General features: G+C 50.6%; 4 protein-coding genes and 1 pseudogene across 7 annotated transcripts in view; 3 read left to right on the top strand and 2 right to left on the bottom strand.

Moving 5' to 3' along the window:
- Ip6k1 (inositol hexakisphosphate kinase 1) overlaps positions 1–15057 on the top strand; it is a 53617-nt gene extending 38560 nt beyond the window's left edge. Inside the window, exons 5-7 of the mRNA XM_004664247.3 lie at positions 7529–7710; positions 11264–11439; positions 11902–15057. Coding sequence (XP_004664304.1) covers positions 7529–7710; positions 11264–11439; positions 11902–12411 — 868 coding nt within the window. The 3' untranslated portion in view covers positions 12412–15057. The remainder of the gene's footprint in view (positions 1–7528; positions 7711–11263; positions 11440–11901) is intronic.
- On the bottom strand, positions 4616–7423 carry LOC105944469 (annotated as a pseudogene).
- Positions 15058–15422: 365 nt separating the features above from the next.
- Gmppb (GDP-mannose pyrophosphorylase B) lies at positions 15423–17830 on the top strand. Of its 3 annotated transcripts, XM_004664243.3 has the most exons (10): positions 15423–15537; positions 15621–15754; positions 15866–15946; positions 16034–16082; positions 16195–16337; positions 16596–16754; positions 16847–16925; positions 16999–17126; positions 17210–17392; positions 17477–17830. In XM_004664243.3, exons 2-10 carry the CDS (start codon positions 15626–15628, stop codon positions 17606–17608), a joined length of 1083 nt encoding a protein of 360 aa, XP_004664300.1. In that variant the 5' UTR covers positions 15423–15537; positions 15621–15625; the 3' UTR covers positions 17609–17830. The 3 variants fall into 3 exon arrangements, with proteins under 3 accessions (XP_004664300.1, XP_004664299.1, XP_044992961.1); XM_004664242.2 differs by having other exon boundaries at positions 17210–17830; XM_045137026.1 differs by having other exon boundaries at positions 15431–15533; positions 17210–17830.
- The window catches only part of Rnf123 (ring finger protein 123), a 30873-nt gene continuing 26625 nt past the window's right edge, over positions 17802–22049 (bottom strand). For both annotated transcript variants that reach the window (XM_045137025.1, XM_004664246.3), the window contains exons 35-38: positions 18651–18793; positions 18405–18499; positions 18213–18298; positions 17802–18133 (exon numbers count right to left, since the gene is read on the bottom strand). In XM_045137025.1, the coding sequence (XP_044992960.1) occupies positions 18013–18133; positions 18213–18298; positions 18405–18499; positions 18651–18793 (445 nt within the window). In that variant the 3' untranslated portion in view covers positions 17802–18012. The remainder of the gene's footprint in view (positions 18134–18212; positions 18299–18404; positions 18500–18650; positions 18794–22049) is intronic.
- Positions 17948–21744, top strand: Amigo3 (adhesion molecule with Ig like domain 3). Its single transcript, XM_004664244.2, has one exon. It carries the CDS (start codon positions 19432–19434, stop codon positions 20953–20955), a length of 1524 nt encoding a protein of 507 aa, XP_004664301.2. The 5' UTR covers positions 17948–19431; the 3' UTR covers positions 20956–21744.

Genomic DNA, 22049 nt, shown 5'->3' with positions numbered 1-22049 from the left:
GTGCCCAAGCAGCAGCGCAGCTTTAAAGGCCTGACATACCATGAAGAGCAAACTCTTTGGCTTTCTTTTATGTTTCAAGCCCACAAGACAGAAAACTGAAGCTTCCTGATTTCTAGATGTCTAAGCACGAGTCCATGCAGCTAGTTCATATAGTGTGGTTTATTCATTGTCTTTTCCCTGAACCTTAAATTTGTTGCATTGGGACTTGATTTTTCTCATAGAGTTGTTTCTTTTTCTTTCTTTCTTTTTCAAGGTAGGGTCTCACTCTAGCCCAGGCTGACCTGGAATTCACTATGGAGTCTCAGGGTGGCCTTGAACTCACGGCGATCCTCCTACCTCTGCCTCCCGAGTGCTGGGATTAAAGGCATGCGCCACCACACCCGGCTCATAGAGTTGTTTCTTGATATTTCATGCATAAATTAGTTTGCTTCCACTAGATTGAGTATAACTAAAATGATGAATGATAAACATGTTGATAGACTGGGCATGGTGGTACATGCTGGTAGTCATGAGGCTGAGGGAGGATGGTCATTGCAAGTTCAAAGCCACTTTGAATTACATAGTAAGTTCTAGGCTAGCCTGGACTAAATGAAAGTGTTCACATGAATAAGGAGAAATTGGAACCTCATTACATTGCTGTGGGGATGAAAATAGTTTGACCATTTGGAAACAATTTGTCAGTTCTTTAAAAAGTTAAACCGCCGGGCGTGGTGACACATGCCTTTAATTCCAGCACTCAGGAGGCAGAGGTAGGAGGATTGCATGTGAGTTCAAAGCTAGCCTGGGACTATAGAGTGAGACCCTACCTCAACAAAAAAGAAAAGAAAAAGGTGGTAGAGGTGAGGGGTGGTGTTTCTAAGCATTGGTGGACTCCTCTTGTTCCAGTCTAGGAGGAATGGGTCATGGCCTCTTAGCTAGCCTGACAGAGGTATTCCAAACGCTTGGCCCTAAGAGGAGAGGCATCCCCTATTGGCCCTGCTCTTAGCAGGTTTGAGTCAGTCCTCCATTGGAGGAAGGACCAGTAGTTCTGCAAAGGAAGGTGATGTGTGAAGTTGCTGTGGTGCTCCATGTCCTCTCCGAGCTGCAGACTTGTTCTGCTTTTCCAGTTGTAAGGCTTTCCCCACAGATGGTCTGGACCTGTGAGTGTGAATAGCAGTGTGGCTCGTTACTTCAAATGAAGAGTTTTGGGGGGAGGGTATAGGGTCTCATTCTAGCTTCTAGCTCAGGCTGTCCCAGAATTCACTATGTAGTCTCAGGGTGTCCTTGAACTCTCAGAGATCCTCCTACCTCTGTCTCCCAAGTGCTGGGATTAAAGACGTGTGCCACCATACCTGGCTTCAAATGAAGATTTTCTGTTCCAACGTAATAAAGTCCTGGCAAAGTTTCTATATTTTCAATTCAAGGCACCCTTCCTACTCCTAAATTCCTTTTAGTTTGACTTATTTTAGAAATAAAGTCCTTAGGCTGGGGAATGGCTCAGCACTTAAAGGTGTTTGCTTACAAGGCCTACCAGCCCAGATTCAGTTTCCTAGTTTCCACATAAAGCCAGATACACAAAGTAGTACATAGGTCTGGAGTTCATTTGCAGTTCAGAGGCATTGGTACACCCATTTTCTTTCTTTCTGTCTCTCTCTCTCATACACACACACACACACACACTGCTCTCACACACACACTGCTCTCACACACACAAAAGCTCTCTCTTTATTTATTTATTTCTTTATTGTTTTTTTGAGGTAGGATCTCTCTGTAGCTCGCGCTGACCTGGAATTCACTGGGTAGTCTCAGGATGGCCTTGAACTCATGGCAATCCTCCTACTTCTGCCTCCCAAGTGCTGGGATTACAGGTGTGTTCCACCACACCCGGCTTCTTATTTAAAATAATATTTTATTTATTTATTTGAGAGAGAGAATGGGCACACCAGGGCGCCAGCCACTGCAGATGAACCCCAGACACATGTGCCACCTTGGGCATCTGGCTTATATGAGTCCTGGGGAATCGAACCTGGGTTCTTAGGTTTCACAGGCAAGCACCTTAACTGCTAAGCCATCGCTCCAGCCCCCCCCCCCCCCCAAGGTATGGTCTCTCTCCAGCTCAGGCTGACCTGGAATTTACTTTGTAGTCTCAGGGTGCCTTGAACTCACAGCAGTCCTCCTACCTCTGCCTCCTCAGTGCTGGGATTAAAGGAGTGCACCACCACACCTAGCTTTTTTTTTTTTTTTTCTGTGAGGTAGGGTCTCAATCTAGTATAGGCTGACCTGGAATTCACTATGTAGTCTCAGGGTGGCCCCAAACTTTTGGCAATCCTCCTACCTCTACCTTCTGAATTCTGGGATTAAAGGTGTGTACCACCACAACAGGTTCAAAGTTCTCTCTCTCTCTTTTTTTTTTTTTACTATTTTATTTTTATTTATTTATTTGAGAGGAAAGAGAAAATGGGCACCTTAGGGCCCCTGCAAACAAACTCCAGACACATGTGCCACCTTGTCCATCTCGGCTTTACATGGGCAGAGGAGAATCAAACCTGGGTCCTTCAACTTTGCAGACAACCTTAACTGCTAAGCCATCTCTCCTGCCCTAAAAGTTCTCCTTTTTTTTTGAGGTAGGAATTCATTATGTAGTCTCAGGGTGGCCTCAAACTTACAGTGATCCTCTTACCTCTGCCCCCAAGTGCTGGGATTAAAGACATGCACCACTATACCTGGCTCAAAGTTCTCTTTTTAAAATTTTTATTCATTTATTTGAGAGAAGGAGAATGGGCATGCTAGGTCCTCCAGCTGCTGCAAATGAACTCCAGACATGTGCCCCCTTGTGCATCTGGCTTGTGTGGGTTCTGGGGAATTGAACCTGGGTCCTTTGACTTTACAGGCCTTAACAGCAAAGCCATAGTGAATTCCAGGTCAGCCTGGGCTAGAGTGAGATGCTACCTTGAAAAATTTAAAAGAAAAAAAGCTCTTCTAGATGTTGAATGTTGTAGGCTAAGGCTAAGATAGAAAAGTTACTTATGTCCTTGACATTCTATGTTCTATTCCTTGTTTATTTAGTGTAAAACTGTACCTTCATCACAATCTTTGTTTTACTTTTTGAGGTAGGGTCTTGTTTAAGCACAGGATGACCTGGAATTTACTGTATAGTCTCTGGGTGGCCTCAACCTCTACCTGAGCATCCCAAATGATGTGATTAAAGGTGTGAGCCACTATGTCCAGCCATAATCTCTCTCTCTTTTTTTTTTTTTTTTTGGTTTTTTGAGGTAGAGTCTTACTCTAGCCCAGGTGGACCTGGAATTTGCTATGTAGTCTCAGGGTGGCCTTGAACTCCCAGCAATCCCCCTACTTCTGCCTCCTGAGTGCTGATACTAAAGACGTGTGTCACCATGCCCTGCTATAATCTTTTTTTTTTTTCGAAGTAGGGTTTCACTATAGCTCAAGCTGACCTAGAATTTACTGTGTAGCCTCAGGGTGGCCTTGAACTCACGACCATTCTCCTACCTCTGCCTCCCACGTGCTGGGATTAAAGGTGTGGGTTACCATGCCTGGCTAATCTATTTTTTATTGTCATTAATATGTCATAAATAATCATTTTAACCTTTTGTGTGTGTTTATGTCTATCTGGTGTTACATGGGGACTGGGGAATTGAACTCGAGTCCTTAGGCTTTGCTGGCAAGCACCTTAATCAGTGAGCCATGCCTCCATCACTCTTGTGTATGTGTATGTAACATGGTTGTGTGTTGTATACTTGTGCCGTGTGGTGCATTTGGTATGCATGTGTATGTGCCCTGTGGTACCCCATGTGCTCTCCTGTGGGAGTGGTTGGGATGTTGGCACTTACCCTGGTGGCTGGAGTGGAACAATGAGTGTCCCACTTCATCACTGTTCTGCCACTTCATATTTGAGCTGGAGTTTCTTACTGACACCACAGTTTGCGGTTTTTCACAAGTTGAGGAGATTCCCTAGTCTCTGTTTCCCTTTGTGGGACCAGGGTTACAGGAGTGTAGGCGCCCACCCAGCAGTTGTGGGTCTGGAGATTTGTAAGCACTTGCCTTTAACCATGGAACCTTCTCTCCAGGCCCAACCTGTAGATTTGAAACTGGCTGTTTCAGGCCCGTGCAGGCCTCATGGTTGCCCAGAAGCACAGTTAGGTGCTAAGCCTCTCTGTACCGCTCAGTGGTGTTAAGTAATTTCAGTACCGTGCATCTGTCCTCCGCCCGTCTTCTTTCCCGTAGCTCCTCACACGTACCTCACAGGAGCCGTTATGTGACGCTTGTTCTTTTGTGTCTACTAAGCAACACACTTATAAGTTCATCTACATTGTAGCATGTGTCACAATTACACTTCTTTTTATAGCTGTAATGCTTCTGTGAATGTTGACATAAAGTGTTTTGTTCTTTTTCTTGACTTATTTATTTTTCCAGCCGGTCGTGGTGGCGCACACCTTTAATCCCAGCACTAGGAAGGCAGAGGTAGGAGGATCCCTGTGAGTTCGAGGCCACCCTGAGATTCGATAGTGAATTCCAGGTCAGCCTGGGATAGAGCGAGACCCTACTTTGAAAAAAAAAAAAACAAATTTTTTTAAAAAAATTTTTTCCAAATGTACAGTCAGTTGAGTTGGACCTGTTCATGCATCTTCACCTGCAGTGGGGGCATCTCCACCCGTGGTATTTCTGGTGTCAATCACTTGAGCTCTGTGCTTTGAGACCAGTTTGATAAGTCCTTTACTAAGGAGCTCCTGAAGGGCTGCCCTGGCTAGAGACCCGCGGGTCTTCAGTCTCTCAGAGACCACAGCAGGGGTAATAAGCTAATAGATGGGAACTTCTTTACAGAATTTGTCATACATAGCTTTGTCAAACAGGACTAGATTGTTGAGCTTGTCCCAAACTTTGCCTTTGGACCACTTCTTTTTGGCCTTGCCCCCAGACTTGTTGACTGGGTCTTTGTCTTTCTCAGCCGACTTCCTGGTGTTTGTTTTCTTGTCGTCCTTGGGCGTGGCGAAGCTTGGAGAGGCGCAGCTACGGCATCGCTAAGATGTCGGAGAAAAAGGAAGCAACATAAAGTGTCTTTTTTTTTAAATTTTTTTTATTTTTTATTTATTTTATTTTTTTCTCACTTTTATTAAACATTTTCCATGATTATAAAAAATATCCCATGGGGGCTGGAGAGATGGCTTAGCGGTTAAGCACTTGCCTGTGAAGCCTAAGGACCCCGGTTCGAGGCTCGGTTCCCCAGGTCCCACGTTAGCCAGATGCACAAGGGGGCGCACGCATCTGGAGTTCGTTTGCAGAGGCTGGAAGCCCTGGCGCGCCCATTCTCTCCCTCTCCCTCTGTCTGTCTTTCTCTCTGTGTCTGTCACTCTCAAATAAATAAATTAAAAAAATTAAAAAAAAATATCCCATGGTAATGCCCCCCTCCCCCCATAAAGTGTCTTTTTAATATTTTATTTTTTTTTATTTATTAGAGAGAGAGAGATACACAGAAATAGGCAGGTAGAGAGAGAGAATGGGCATGCCAGGGCCTCTAGCCACTGCAAATGAACTTCAGATGCATGCATCCCCTTGTGCATCTGGTTTACGTGGGTCCTGGGGATTCAAACCTGGGTCCTTGGCTTTGCAGGCAAGCACCTTAACCGCTAAGCCATCTTTCCAGCCCATAAAGTGGGTTTTTTTTGTTTTGTTTTTTTTCCCCTGAGGTAGGGTCTTGTTCTAGCTCAGGCTGACCTGGAATTCACTATGTAGTCTCAGGGCATGAGCCCCCTTGTGCATCTGGCTAACATGGGTCCTGGGGAATCAAGCCTCAAACCAGGATCCTTAGTCTTCACAGGCAAGTGCTTAACCACTAAGTCATTTCTCCGGGCCTCATAAAGTGTTTTTTGATTCCCTACTTTTAGTTTGTTTTAAGGCATGGGTCTGAGCCAGGCATGGTGGCTGTCACCTTTAATCCCAACACTCAGAAGGCAGAGGTAAGAGGATTGCCATGAGTTTGAGGCCACCCTGCGACTACATAGTGAATTCCAGGTCAGCCTGAGCTAGAGTGAGACCCTACCTGGGAAAAAAAAAAAAAAAGACAGGATCTGTAGCCCAGGTTGACCTTGAATTTGCTATATAGGGCAGGATGACCTTGAACTGCCGTTCCTCCAACCACCACTACCTCCCAAGTGCTGCGATATAGACATACGTCATCACATCTGGCTTTTGCAGTGCTAGTGATCAAACTAGGAGCCCTGTGAATGGTGGAGAGGTACTTTACCACCTGAGCTTTATTCCACCCTTGCTTGTAGTTCTTTTGAGTATATACCTAGGTGTGAAATTGCCATCATTTAATCCCATGTTTTCTAAAATATTTTATTTATCTATTTTATTTATTTATTTGAGACAGAGGGAGTGAGAGAAAAAGAGGGAGAATGGACACGCCAGGGCCTCCAGACACCTGTACCATCTTGTACATCTGGCTTACATGGGACCTGGAGAATTGAACCTGGGTCCTTAGGCTTTGCAGGCATGTGCCATAACCACAAAACCATCTCTCCAGCCCTAATCCTATGTTTAACTTTGGTCTCTCTCTTACATTTATTTATTTATTTATTTATTTATATTTTGAGGCAGGGTCTCACTATAGTCTCCAGTGACTTGGAACTTACACTGTAGCTCCAGGCTGGCCTAAACTCAATGATCCTCTGACCTCAGCCTCCTGAGTACTGGGATTAAAGGCTTATGCCACCATGCCTGGCTGGGTTTTCTGTTCTATTTTTGCTTTTTAAGATTTTTAAATTTTTATTTTTATTTATTTATTTATTAGAGAGAGAGATATGAAAAGGCAGATAGAAAAAGAAGAGACAGAGAAAGGGAGCAAAAGAGAATGGGCATACCAGGGCTTCTAGGCAACACAAATGAACTCTAGGCACATGCACCACCTTGCTTTGTTTGGTTACTGGGGAATCGAACCTGGCTCCTTTGGCTTTGCAGTCAAGTGTCTTAATCACTGAGCCATCTGTCCAGCCACCACATTTTGAGGACACAAAACTGGTTTTTACAGAGCTGTACCATTTTCCACTTGTTCCAGCAGTGTAAAAGTCTCCACTTCCCTTATATCCTGGATGACGCTTGTTCCAACTAGTTTTTCTTTAAATACCAGCCAGGTGTGAAGTGATATCTTTTGTTGTTGTTTTGTTTTTCAAGGTAGGCTTTCACTCTAGCCCAGGCTGACCTGGACTTCACTATGTAGTCTCAGGCTAGCCTTGAACTCTGATCCTCTTACCTCTGCCTCCCAAGTGTGGGATTAAAGGAGTGTGCCACTAGGCCTGGCTGTGAAGTGATATATCACATAATTTGATAGAAATACTCTTTTTCAGGCATTTTTTCAGAGACACAGAAGAGCACTATTCATACCATGCCATTTACTCACTTTATTGCCTCGTAACTGGGGGCCCATGCCACCTGTCAGCAGGGTGTGGATATGTTAGGTTCAATACAGTCTCTACACTGTGTTCCCAAGGATGATTTTTCATTTCCTTAGTGACATATTCTTCCCTCTTAGCACCCAGGAGGCCAAGAGTCCAAAGATGGAGCTGCACAGCCACTCAGATGTTCCTTTCCAGATGCTAGATGGCAACAGTGGTCTGAGTTCTGAGAAGATCAGCCACAATCCCTGGAGCCTGCGCTGTCATAAGCAGCAGCTGAGCCGCATGCGCTCTGAGTCCAAGGACCGAAAGCTCTACAGTATCCTTGTCACCTCTTCTCTCCTTTACCTATATCACCTGGGGCTGTGGGTCCCATGTTAGGGTTCCCTCCAGACCATGATTGATGGACTTCCCTGTCCAAGAGCCCCACTATGTGCTTGTCTTTTTTGTTTGTCTGTTTGTTGGGGTAGGGTCTCACTCTAGCTCAGGCTGAGCTAGAACTCAGTGTTCCTCCCAAGTTCTGGGCTTAAAGGTGTGCACCACCATGCCTTTTATTTATTTATTTTTAGATAGACTTCTACTTTTTAGTTGTTTTTTTTTTCCTAATTTAACCTTTTTTTGTTAGATTTATTTATTTATTTATTTATTTATTTGAGACAGTGGGGGGAGAGAGAGAATGGGCACGCCAGGGCCTCTTAGCCACTGCAAATGAACTCCAGATGCATGCACCACCATGTGCATCTGGCTTACATGGGACCTGGAGAGTTGAACCTGAGTCCTTAGGTTTTGCAGGCATGTTCCTTAACTGCTAAGCCATCTCCAGCCCCAAATTTTTTTTAATGAGAGCAAGAGAGTGAGAGAATTGGCACGCTAGGGACCCCAGCCACTGAAATTGAACTCCAGACACATGTGCCACCTTTTGCACATGTGTGACCTTGCCCTTGCTTCACCTTGTGCGTCTGGTTTACATGGGATCTGGGGAGTCTAACATGGGTCCTTAGGCTTCGCAGGCAAGTGCCTTAACTGCTAAGCCATCTCTCTAGCCCTCTTTTAGTTTTTTTGTTTTGTTGTTGTTGTTTGTTTGTTTGTTTTTGAGGTAAGGTCTAACTCTTAACCCAGGCTGACCTGGAATTTGCTATGTAGTCTCAAAGTGGCCTCAAATTCATGGCAGTCCTCCTACCTGTGCCTCCCAAGTGCTGGGATTAAAGGTATGTGTCACCATGCTCTGCTCTCTTTTTACTTTATTTATTTATTTATTTATTTATTTATTTAATTTTTGGTTTTTTGAGGTAGGGTCTCACTCTAGCCCAGGCTGACCTAGAATTCACTATGGAGTCTCAGGGTGGCCTCACCCAGCAAAACATCAGTTCTCTTTATTAATTTGAGGTATGTGTTGGCTTTTACATGGGGCCTGGGGGTCAGAAGTCAGGACTTCAGCATTGTGCAGCAGGCACCCTATCCACTGATCCACCCTCCCATCCCTTCTTCTTCCTTCTTTTACTTGGTTTTCTGCCTTTTGGATATGGTAAGATTGAAGCTTGAAATTTGACAGTCTAGCCGGGTGTGGTGTCGCACACCTTTAATCCTAGCACTTAGGAGGCAGAGGCAGGAGGATTGCCATGAGTTCCAGGCCATACTGAGAATACATAGTGAATTCCAGGTCAGCCTGGGCTAGAGCCAGACCCTACCTTGAAAACCAAAACAAAACAAACAAATAAAAATAAATAAAACTTGGTCTCCTAGAATAATACTGTGGGATACACTTAAAAATATAGTCCACTGATTTGAAATTTAGTAGAAAAAAGCAAGGTAGTTGTGTGGTTTTTTGTTTTTGTTTCTGTTTCTGATTTGTTATTTTGTTTTTTGGTTCTGAGGATTGAACCCAGAGCTTTGTGCATGCCTACCACATGATCTACCACTGAATTCCTTTTTTTAAAAAAATATTTTCTTTCTTTGCAAGGAGACAGGTGACGAGTAGGGAATGGGCCACCAAGTCCTCCAGCTGTTGAAAACAATCCAGACGCATGCTCCACTTTGCACGTCTGGCTTTACGTGGATTTTGGGGAATCGAACCCAGATTGTTAGCTTTGCAAGCAAGTGCACCCCTCCAGCCCCACTACTACTAAACTTTATCCATAGCCCCAAAATAAATATTCAAATCTAGTGTTTTCTTTTAGGAATGTTAGAATCTGATTTCCTTCTTACTTCTTTTTTATTATTATTATTTGAGAGGGAGGGAGGGAGGAAGAGAATGGGTGCACCAGGGCCTCCAGCCACTGTAAACAAACTCCAGATACATGTGCCCCCTTGTGCGTTTGGTTAACATGGGTCCTGGGGAATTGAACTGAGGTCCTTTGGCTTTGCAGGCAGATGCCTTAAGCACTAAGCCATCTCTCCAGCCCCCTTCTTATTTCTTTTTTATACAAAAAAAAATATTTATTTGAGAGAAAGAGAGAGAGGGAGCATGGGTGTACCAGGGCCTCCATCCATTGCAAACTAGCTCTAGATGCATGCCCCCCCTTGTGCATCTGGCTTACATGGATCCTGGGAACTTGAACTTGGGTCCTTTGGCTTTGCAGACAAGTGCTTTAACCACTAAAGCCACTCCTCCAGCCCTTTCTTCTTATTTCTTAAACTTAGGTGAGGTGCTGCACTTAAGTAAAGACTTGTTTTACCTAAAGTGAGAGAGATGGCATTTTGTACAGATAGAGCCAGATAATAAAAATAATAAAAAAAATTGGATGTGGTGCTGCCCACCTGTAATCCCAGCACTCAGGAAGTCACAGGGAGGCAGAGAAGAGTGGGAGGTCCAAGGAAGCGGGCAGAGCAAAAGTTAAGGTCGTCCTTACCTGCATAGATTGGTCAGAGCCATTGTGGGGTACATGAGACACTGACTGTAAGTGAATTAATTAAATACAGAAGTTAATGGGAATAGGCTTGATGCGATGGCATATGTCTTTAATCCCAGCAGTTGGGAGGCAGAGGTAGGAGGATTCCTGTGAGACTGTGAACAGCCTGAGAAACATAGGGAATTCCAGGTCAGCCTGGGCTAGAGTGAGACCCTACCTTGAACTTCTCCCCTTCCAAAAAAAGGGGAAAAATTGGTGTGTTACCTGCATATCATGAAAAATTACATATTCATGAAAGAAACAAAGTTTTGATACATGCCTATGATATGAATGGATCTTGCAGAGGCTCCCTGGGGGCTGTTGCAAGGATTGTGAAAAGGTTCTGCAGGTAGAGATGGTTGCACAATAATGTGAATGTATTTAGTACCACTGAATAATATGCTTTAAAATGGGTACACTAGGGGGATTGTACAACAGTTAAAAATGCTTACAAAGCCTTCAAGTCCAGGTCTAATTTTCCAGCCTCAACCAACCACTCACATAAAGCTGGATAGATATTTGTTTACAGTGGCAGGAGTCCCTGGCATGCCTTTGTACACAACATGCACATACACATAAATGTGCAGATAAGATGGTTGAAATGGTAAATTATATGTGACAGAATTTTACCACAAAATCTGCTAGAACCAAAGGTGTGAAAATCCCCTTTAGAATTTGTAAGGTGAATATAGTTTACATGTGACCAGAATGCCCTCCCCCCCCCACCTTTTTTTTAATAGAAAATCATTGTTACCAGCCATGGTGGCACACATCCCACCACTCTTGGGAGGCAGAGGTAGGAGGATCACCATGAGTTCGAGGCCACCCTGAGAGTACCTAGTGAATTCCAGGTTGGCCTGGGCTAGAGTGAGACCCTACCTCCAAAAACCAAAAAAAATAAATAAAATAAACAAGAAATAGTTGTGTTTCCCTGGATAGGGTAGATGGTGAGTGTGGTTGTCATTCCTCTTGACTCTGGCTCAGAATTCCTCTTGCTTGAGAATGTGGTCCACCACTTCAAGTTCCCCTGTGTACTGGACCTGAAGATGGGCACTCGGCAGCACGGCGACGACGCATCCGCTGAGAAGGCTGCCCGGCAGATGAAGAAGTGTGAGCAGAGCACATCTGCTACGCTGGGGGTCAGGGTCTGTGGCATGCAGGTAAGTCACCACTCGTGAGAATCCAGGTACTGCCTCACACGTTTTCTAGGTTATTCCCATGCCTGCCTGCCACTTTGAGAGAGAAAATCACCCACAAGGAGCTGAGTATATTTTTGTAAGTGGCTCACTGGGCTCTGCTGTCCTTACCTGTTGATTGAGGTTCAGGACTGTTGTGAGAGCTTGATGCCTTGGTACTGGGACAAGTAAGACATGTCTGTCACGAGTATGTTCCTAATTACCAGGGCCCCAAGACAACTTGGAGAAGGAGGGCTTCTAAAGTGATGACTATAGACATTGCCTTTCACAACACTGATGTGGAAACCTAGGGTCATTGTCACCTCCCTGCTCCAGTAGAGGAGTTGAAAAGCTCAGGTCCATCAGAGTGCATTCCAGAAGCTGCTTACCATGACACAGTCATGAGGCTTTCCTGGTGCTCACCGTGTCTGTCTCCTGGGGTTTCAGGTGTACCAGTTGGACACAGGTCATTACCTCTGCAGGAACAAATACTATGGCCGTGGGCTCTCCATCGAAGGCTTTCGCAACGCCCTGTATCAGTACCTGCACAATGGCCTGGACCTGCGACGTGACCTCTTTGAGCCTATCCTGAGCAAACTGCGGGGCCTCAAAGCTGTGCTGGAGCGGCAAGCCTCCTACCGCTTCTACTCCAGTTCTCTGCTTGTCATCTATGATGGCAAGGAATGCCGGTCTGAGCTGCGTCTCAAGCACCTGGACACAGGGCTCCCTGAGCTTGCACCACCCTGTGGCCCTAGCACCAGCCCCAGCAGCAGCAACCCTGAGGCTGGCCCTTCCTCTCCACCCAAGGTGGATGTTCGCATGATTGACTTTGCACACAGCACGTTCAAGGGCTTCCGGGATGACGCTACTGTGCATGATGGGCCGGACAGAGGCTATGTGTTTGGCTTGGAGAATCTCATCAGCATCATGGAACAGATGCGGGACGAGAACCAGTAGGCCCAGTTCTGAGCCTCCAGGACCCCTTCCCCTACCCACAGGCAGGGACCATTGCTCTGAACTTGCCATGAGGACACACAGACTTGCTTTTAAAGGGTTATATTTCTCTTTGGTGTAAACTAAAAGAAATGTTTTTAGCTGTAGCCTGGAATCCATATATATATATATAAAGTAAAGGAGGGCAGAACATACGTCCTCTCAGCCAGGCTCCTTAGCTCTGTGGCTCTGACTGCTGTGTCCAGGCTGACTCAGGAAGTAAGAGGTAGCCCTCATAGGCTTAGCAGCAGAGACAGGATGCCCTTGGACTTTGGTTTCTCTTGCCTAGGTCTTTGGGTCTATGGTTGCAGGGCCCTTGTGGGGTAAATCCCAGGGCTGGCACAGGGTCCCTCCATTGTTTCCCAGAAATGGCGTGGGTTGGGTGCCCAGGTCTTGGCTTTCCAGTTTTGTGCTGTGTGTCAGTCAGCTCTAGGGCAAATGCCCTCAGGGTAGCACAGGGCTAACTGCACAGCTGGACCCATCCTTCTTGGGTCTGATTTTGGCATGGGACTAGATTCCTGAGGCTGAGCTGAAGCCAACTTGTTGCACAGGGCAGGTCCTGGTCTCCCTAGGCCCTTATTGGCATGCAAACCTGCCCCTCTGTCCACACCCCCAGCCAGCCTCTCACCAAGATCTTTTGCCTCAGGAGGCCACCCGTCCTGCTTCACTGAAGGGGTCACAGCTCTGTTTGCTGGAGAGTGTCCCTGTGGGGCTTTAGCCCAGACAGTATTTGCAGCTCTTGGGTTGTGGATGGGAGTCCCCTCCTCCAGTTTGGGCAGCTGTGCTGCCTCTGGGTGGGCTGCTCCGCCCAGCGCTCAGGGGCTGTGGTCCGCTCAGGGTCTTGTACTTTTCCAGGCTAAGCTCAAGGTAGCAACCCATTGTAAGGTGTTCCAGGACTTGGGGCTGGAGGGAGAACTTTAAGACTTACTGCCTTTAGGAACATTGGGTCCTGGGTGCAGGTGCCCAGATTCTGCTAATGAGTTTTGTCTGATCAGTCCTGGGGTCTGTCAGTTTGTCCTTTTGTCCACCTGGCAGCCTGTTTTGTGAAAAACCTTCTCTTGGTCGTTAATACATATTGATTTCCTTCATGCTTTCCTCAGCAAAATGAAATTCTCTTTCCCATTTCTGTGGGGAGCTTTTGCTTGTGCCCTTCCGCAGCAGGTGCTGCCATTTTACAAAGACCTGTTAGCAGAATGAATTGTCCTGATGTTTCCCTGCTGGTCCAGCAGCCTTCCGTGGGCATAACGTGTGGCCTTCAGCACCGACAGTGAGGCAATGGAGACTCAACCAAGGGGTGATCTGGCCCATTGTTTTAGCCATTTCTGCTACCAGCTTTTTCATGGCAGAGTCCTGCTGACTAAGCCAATGCCAAGGGTAACACCCTCCAAGTGTAGGGCCACTGTCATTATCACTTGATATTAAAAGATAAGCCTGCTGCCAGCCCTTGACAGGCATTGGTAACTGGTGGTGTAGTTCCCCAGTTCCTAGAGATGTGCCTCAGAAATGGGCTCTTTGGTGGATCCCAGTGCAGGCTCCTGGCCATGCTGCTGGTGATCAAGTTCCCATTCCTTAGGGCCGGGAGGTACAGCTTTGCCTGCTTCTGGTTAGTAACAACTTTTCTGTGCTATTCTGTGGCTTCGGCCATTTGTTAGCATGGACAGTCTTGTCTTTCCTGGCAGGATAGAGGAGAAGACAAAAGATTTGGGGCCATTGACACTTGGTTGGAACATGCTGTGCCTCCAGTTTCCAAATTCTGGGAGCAGATGCTCCATCTGCTGCTTGCTGTTCATAGCAAAGAAGGCTGTACTCCCACAGGGTGCTCTGCCCCTGCAGAATCCAAGGCCTGAGACTGGCTACTTCTCCCCCAGGGCAGGGCCCCACTTCAGCACTTTTAATATCTGATCGGTGGTGTCTGCACACACTTTGCCACTGCTCTTCTATCTGTCCCTGCCTGCCCTCCCAGCCCCAAATAGGGACCAAAGTGCAACTCGGGATCATGGCTTGAGGAGTTCAGGTCACCCATCCCCGTAGTACTTCCCTGGGGCAGGTCCACACCAGCCTCCAGGGAGGTGTGTGTGAGTGGGATGGGCGGGGTGGTACTCAAAGAGTAAGGAGACCAGTGTAACAACTTGTCAGGGACCCCATCTCTGGGCCTCTGATAGGGTGGGGATCCTCACGTAGGGCCCACGGGTCTGGATTAGTTAAATGTTCACTGCTCACACGCTCACTCACACCTGGCCACGTGCACGTTCTCTAGATGCAGATTGCTTTGAACTTTACAGCTGTACAATTTGGTTATGTGTGCCCATTTAAAAATATTTTAATGAGGAGAAAGGAGAACTCGGACGGGACATGCTTCCTTTGCTTCTCGGGGGGGAATTTTAAGACCTCGAATTTCGGGAACCGCTCTCTGCTCTCCTTTCCTGGAAGCTCTGTCTACCCTCACACCCCGGGGGCCGCGCCCGTATGGCCCAGTGGCGTGTTCCCGGGCCCTGTGTGTGGTGGAGGGGACGTGCTCGGCCCGAGCCAGCCCCTTTTCTGTACACCCAGCGCTGCCCGCCCCGCTTGTGTCAGGTCGTATATGTCAAAATAAAGCCGCTAGAAACTGAAGGTTGTCCGCGTCTTTCTGCAATGTCCGCAGCTTCCCGGTGGCCCGGCAAGGCCGCGCCCGCCCTGGGTGCACGCCCCAGCGGCCGGAGCTGCGGGGCGGGCCCGGGGGCGGGGTCCCGCGGGACGAGGCGGGGTCGGGGGCGGGCGGACCGGGCTCCCGTAGGGCGCTGGACCTCCGCGGCGCCGGTCCCGCCTTTGGATCCGCCAATGCACATCTGACCCGCGGGTTCCGTCTCGGTCCCCATGGCAGCCCGGCGCTTTCGGGCTCCCATTGGCTACTTTTCCTGCCGCACCGCGCCCGGCGTTCCGGCGCCGTCGGCCATGCCACGTAGTCGGCAGCCGATTGGCCCGCGCGGGTACGTCACCGCCCGCGCCGGTCCGGCCGGAATTCCGGGCCAGCCAGCGCGTCGTGTCCGGGATTTCTGGCGGCCCGGGATCCCGAGTCAGCGCCTAGCTGTGGACGAGCTGGAACCAGAGTCGGTTTGTTTGGCTGTGAAGGGGCGGGGCAGGGCACGGCGGCAGGGGTCCTTGGAACCGGAGACCCACACTCCCGTCACCCGCAGGCGCGATGAAGGCACTGATCTTGGTGGGTGGCTATGGGACGCGGCTGAGGCCACTGACGCTGAGCATCCCGAAGCCACTGGTGGACTTCTGCAATAAGCCCATATTGTTGCACCAAGTGGAGGCGCTTGCGGCGGTAAGTTCCTGGGTCTGATCTGGCGGGAAAGAGGGACCGGGTTAGTGATTGGAAATCAGAGCTACCTTCCGACGGAGCTCGTCTGTCGGCCTACCTCATTCTGTCCAATAGGCAGGCGTGGACCACGTGATCCTGGCTGTGAGCTACATGTCACAGATGTTGGAGAAGGAAATGAAGGCCCAGGAACAGAGGGTGAGGCATGGACTCAGCCCTTTGGTCCCTGGGACCCAACTTAATGTGCTACAGTGAGAACCTGATGGAGTGAATTCTTCCTTCCAGCTGGGAATCCGAATCTCCATGTCCCATGAAGAGGAGCCTCTCGGGACAGGTAAGTGAAAACGGGAAGACCCCTTGAGCACGGTTTAAGGGCCAGAGAGAGGCATGGGATTCAAACACTCAGGTGCCTCGCAAGGTGGTGGTGACCTGCCCTCTTCTCTCAGCTGGGCCCCTGGCACTGGCCCGAGACCTGCTCTCTGAGACTGCAGACCCTTTCTTCGTCCTCAACAGTGACGTGATCTGTGATTTCCCCTTCCAAGCCATGGTGCAATTCCATCGGCATCACGGTCAGGAGGGCTCCATCCTGGTAAGGGACCAGGCCCTCTTCCTCTGACATTCCCACCCTCATGCCCAGTTACCCCTGACTTCTAGCCTTAAACTGTCTCCCTGTGTTATGGGGGTAGAGCTGTGCACTATGCTGTTAAGTGTTTGGGGCAGAGTTGTTGAGACTTGGAACAGCATTGTGTTTTAGTATCAAGGCTGAGGAACAATGAACTAGGCCTGAAGGTCTGTCTTCCCTTCCCCCCTCCCCTCCCCTCCCTTCCCCTCCCCTCCCCATATTCAGGTAACCAAGGTGGAGGAGCCTTCCAAGTATGGTGTGGTGGTATGTGAGGCTGACACAGGCCGCATTCACCGTTTTGTGGAGAAGCCACAGGTCTTTGTGTCTAATAAGATCAACGCAGGCATATACATCCTGAGTCCTGCCGTGCTGCGGCGCATCCAGGTGCGTTGGAGACAGACAGCTGCTGGGTGGGCTAGGGTGTGGCGGGCCTCTCCTCAGGTCATGACCTGCTGATAAGCTGCCCACTCCCACAGCTGCAGCCTACGTCCATTGAGAAGGAGATATTCCCTGTTATGGCCAAGGAGGGGCAGCTATATGCCATGGAGCTACAGGGTGAGGCAGGGAGGCCTTTGGGTGGGGGAGGTCTGTGGCTGAGCTGAACTCCCTGATGCATCTCTCCCTACAGGCTTCTGGATGGACATTGGACAGCCCAAGGATTTCCTCACTGGAATGTGTCTCTTCCTACAGTCACTGAGACAGAAGCAGCCAGAGCGGTTATGTTCAGGCCCTGGCATTGTGGGCAATGTGCTTGTGGTGAGGTCCTTGCTCAGCCTGTTACTGATCCCTTCTGTCTGAGGAAACAAGTGACTCACACTTACTTTCTCCACCACCCTCAGGACCCAAGTGCCCGTATTGGTCAGAACTGTAGCATTGGCCCCAATGTAAGCCTGGGTCCTGGTGTGGTGATAGAGGATGGTGTGTGCATCCGGCGGTGCACAGTACTGAGAGATGCGCACATCCGTTCCCACTCCTGGCTTGAGTCATGTATTGTGGGCTGGCGCTGCCGTGTGGGCCAGTGGGTAAGCCTGTGGGCTGGGCCAGGTGGGGACTGGGCAACTAATAATATGTGTCTCAACAGTGAGGCCTGCCTACGTTTTCTGCAGGTGCGCATGGAGAATGTAACGGTGCTAGGCGAGGATGTCATAGTTAACGATGAACTCTACCTCAACGGAGCCAGTGTGCTGCCTCACAAATCTATTGGTGAATCAGTGCCAGAGCCTCGCATCATCATGTGAGGGGTTACACAGGGCTGGCCGAGCCCTATTTCTCCGGAAATCAGCAGGCCCTGGACTTGGTGCTGTTTGTCTGCGGAGGACTGGATGAAGCAGAGGCTGTTGAGCACGTCTCATGGGGACATGAACTGACAGGATCCCTGCTGGGCACACCCTACAAACCCTATTTCCTCAGAAAGGGCCGGGGCCAGGACCATTTGGAATAATAATTTAATGATTACTGTAGCCTGGACTGAAGTCAAGCTCAGGCAATGAGCAAGGCCACGGCTGGGCTCCCACCAGTGAGGCTACATGCAAGCGATGATGGATGGAGTGGTGGGTGGTGGACGGGGCCAAAGAGGCTCAGGCTGGCTCTGCACCTGGGGGTGAAGTTCCACGATGGTGCAAGTTGTGTGTGTTAGGCCAGCCTAGGCAGCTGAGGAGGTGGTACTCGAACTAGCCGCCTTATCCCAGTCCTCTACAGACAAGATGGTGGCTTTGCAGAAGAAGCAGTCCTTGTTGTTCATCAGGTGCTGGTTGATGCAGGCTCTACGATGGGCCAGGAGTGGGGGAGTGAGAGTTGACCCTTACGACCCTCTTGCCCTCCAAGCCCGTGGGACCCACTTACTTGCAGGACTTGTGACCACAGGGCTGGAACACAGCGGAGATGGGGTGGGCATAGCAGATTGGGCAGAGGTCCTCTTCGCTGGTGGGCTACAGGAAGGAGGGTGAAGGGAGGGTTGGGCCCGGGTACCTACACCGCTGTTGGGGTGCGCAGACAGATTCATGGCATGGGCCTGTGTGCTGTGGCCTTACTCACCAAGGAGGCAGCAGCTGCCTGGGCAGATGCCGCAGTCAGGTGTGCCAGCATCTGTTCCACCTGGGTCAGCTCCTCTGCGCTGATATAATCCGTATCTGTGTTAGTGGTAGGTGGTATCAGGCCCACTGTGGCCCTAGAACCTGGAGCCTCTTGAAAGTTCCCAGCCAGGGAGTTTTGTTTCTTTGAGGAGCCTGAGCTCAAGCAGTCCTAGATCTCCTCCCTGACTGCCTCCCCTAGCCCACTTACAGCTCTGCAGGGAGAAACGTTTCCGGTCAGGGGCAGCCAGGGCAGTGCCAGGTGCTGGGGGCTCCGGCTGGCCCAGAAGGTAGCATATAGAACGAAGCTGGAAGCAGGGGTCAGCCAGGAGCACCGATGTGGCCCGCTCGGTCCTGGGGAGGGGAAGGTGCATGAGTACTTGGAAGCCTTGAGGCCTATTGCAGGAAGAGCTGACAACCCAGATGTTGCCCCTTTATCCTTTCAGTCTTCCTGCTGCTTAGCAATCCTCTAGTAAATCCTGGGTCCCAGCAGTCACACACACCCTACTCTTAATTTGAAGGGGAGAGCGGTGTGAAGCTCCCGTAAACATGCAAACTCCAGCTGCCCCAAATACATCCTTCAAAATCACTAAAGGAACATTGCAAGTGGCACAAGTACATTATCTTCAGGCTAGCTCTTCTATCAGCCCAAGGCAGGCCTGGGACATTGGGGCCCTCTGGTGGTCACACCAGGTCCTTGAACTGCCCCCGCCCCTTACGATGGGAGCCAATGGGACCGTGGGTCTCCGCCCCTGGGCGGCCCGCCTCCCCGCGAGTACTTAGAGGCGAGCGGCAGCGCTTAGAGAAGGCTGGCAGAGCGGAAGGGAGTGCGGCCCGGCCTCGCCTCCCTAAGCCGCGAGCGGCGGCAGGCTGTCAGGGTGGAGCCCGCAGCCATGGGCCAGAGGGTGCCACAAACGACGAGCTTGAGCAGAAGCGGGTGAGTTCAGGAGCTCTGACCCACAAAGCTGCCCTCTTCCCTAGTGCTCGCCGCCATGGCCTGGCTGGTGCTGGGCGCACTGCTGTGCACGATGGGCTCAGGATTAGGCACCTCAGATTTGGAGGACTTCCTGCCCCCTTCAGCCCACACCTGCCCTAGTAAGTGCATTTGTGCAGCGGATTTACTGAGCTGTGCGGGCCTCGGCTTGCAAACCGTGCCGGCAGCATTACCTACAGCCGTTGCAGACCTCGACCTCAGCCACAACGCGCTCCAGCACCTGCGCCCAGGCTGGTTGGCGCCCTTCTCCCGGCTGCATGCCCTGCACCTAGGTCACAATGAGCTGGATGCGCTAGGTCGGGGTGTCTTTAGCAACGCCAGCGGCTTGAGGCTCCTTGATCTATCATCTAACAGACTGCGGACACTGGGACGCCACGACCTGGACGGGCTGGGTGAGCTGGAGAGACTGCTTCTGTTCAACAACCGCCTGGCACACTTGGACTTGCATGCCTTCCACGGCCTGAGCGCGCTCCGCCGCCTCTACCTTGGTTGCAACGAACTCTCCTCTTTCTCTTTCAACCACCTGCACGGACTTGGGGTGGTCCACCTCCGCACTCTCGACCTGTCCTCCAACCTGCTGGGCCACATCTCCATCCCAGAGTTGGCTGCCCTGCCGGCTTTCCTCAGGAACGGCCTCTACCTGCACAACAACCCGTTACCCTGCGACTGCCGCCTCTACCACCTGCTGCAGCGCTGGCACCAGCAGGGCCTGAGCTCTGTGCGCGACTTTGCACGCGAGTACACGTGCTTGGCCTTTAAGGTAGAGGCATCTCGTGTGCGCTTCTTTGAGCACAGTCGGGTCTTTGAGAACTGCTCAGCTGTGGCGGCTTCGGGTCTAGAGTGGCCCGAGGAGCAGCTGCACACGCAGGTGGGTCGGTCCCTGAGGCTCTACTGCAACACCAGTGCCCCTGCCGTGCGCATCACCTGGGTCTCACCACAGAACGAGCTGCTTGTTGCACCAGGATCTCAGGACGGCAGCATTGCCGTGCTGGCGGATGGCAGCTTGGCCATAGGCAAAGTGCAACAACGGCACGCGGGCATCTTTGTGTGCCTGGCCACAGGGCCCCGCCTGCACCACAACCAGACACTTGAGTACAATGTGAGTGTGCACATTCCGCGCCCGGAACCAGAGGCTTTCAACACAGGCTTCACCACGCTTCTGGGCTGTGTCGTGGGCCTGGTGCTGGTGCTGCTCTACTTGTTTGCACCGCCCTGCCGAGGCTGCTGCCGCTCCTGCCGCCGAGCGTGCCGCAGCCGCCGCTGGGCCCGAGCGCCCAGTCCCCTCCAGGAGCTGAGTGCGCAGTCCTCGGTGCTCAGCACCACACCACCGGATGCACCCAGCCGCAAGGCCAGTGTCCACAAGCATGTGGTCTTCCTGGAGCCGGGCAGGAGAGGGCTCAATGGTCGCGTGCAGCTAGCGGTAGCCGAGGACTTCGATCTCTGTAACCCCGCGAGCCTGCGGCTCAAGGCTAGCTCGGAGTCTGCCAGCTCCACAGGCTCAGAGGGTTTCGTGATGACCTAGGCTGCCTGCCACTTACCCTGCTCCCTGCTCCCTGCTGCAGTCAAGGGACCGTGAACCGCAATGGCCTACTCACTGCAAGGGGTTGAGGCCCCCAGCTTGCCTCCTGCTCCGCATAGCATAGGACTCCAAGGCCCCAGACTAGCGGGGCCTACTAGTGCCTGCTTCCCCTGGGACCTGTAGTGCCCAGTGTCTGATGAGGATGGGGGATCAGGTAAAAAGCCTTTGAATTAAGGGGCACCCAGAGGGCTAAGCATACCACCTTTCCCTTCCTGCCAGGGAGTCAGCAGCTCAGTGCAGAGCAGGAAGAGGATGTGGTAGAAGATCCAGCCCCACACCAGGACAGGAGGAGGAAATGAGCCCGGCCTCTGCTGAAACAGAGCCCTGGCCCGCCACATCCAGTCTCCATAAAGGTGCACAGCCCGGTAGGCAGGCATTAAGACAGGCACATCTCCTCAAAAGACTTTAGGGATGGAGCCTGGACTGAGCCCCAGGTCCAGCAGCCCTGCTCTGTAGCTGAAGGTGACCACAGCCCATCTGGAAAAAACCTGGTGAACACAGACAAGCTGGGAGGTCCCTGGAGGGCAGGAACCTCTTAAAGACTGGCACTCATCTCAGACTAATGGGGAAGTGGTACCCTGACTTCACATGCTTCTCACTACTCCTGCTGTAGGCAGAAAATAAAGGGGGAGGCCCTCAAGTGAGACTGAGCTGGAGCTCCGTGGCTGTCCTAAACCGTGCTATTAAAGGAGTTTATAATAAAGGAGATACACGCTCACTGCTGGGCCTCCAGATAGGTGCCGCTGTGTGCTCAGCTGTCACAGGCCATCACAAGATGGCACACTCCCCCAGGTTCTGGACTTCATGCCCCTGCCAGAGACATGGCCACAAGCTAGGACACCCTGTCCTACCCAGAGCAGCTACCACTGCCACATCTGTCAGCAGCTCATACCTCCCCATTGTCCCTCTGCTTCAAGACCAAATACTGAGATCCACTTCTGAGATAAGGAAACTGAGGTACAAGGAGGCCTGGTCCTGACTTGCCCAGTCCCTCCTCAAAGGGCATGCCCAACTCCCCTGGGGCCAACAGTTCCCAT

Source organism: Jaculus jaculus, chromosome 17 (assembly GCF_020740685.1).
Source record: "Jaculus jaculus isolate mJacJac1 chromosome 17, mJacJac1.mat.Y.cur, whole genome shotgun sequence".
Lineage (NCBI taxonomy): Eukaryota > Metazoa > Chordata > Mammalia > Rodentia > Dipodidae > Jaculus > Jaculus jaculus.
The sequence above is the reverse complement of the archived record's forward strand: the minus strand, read 5'-3'. Positions and strand labels throughout refer to the sequence as shown.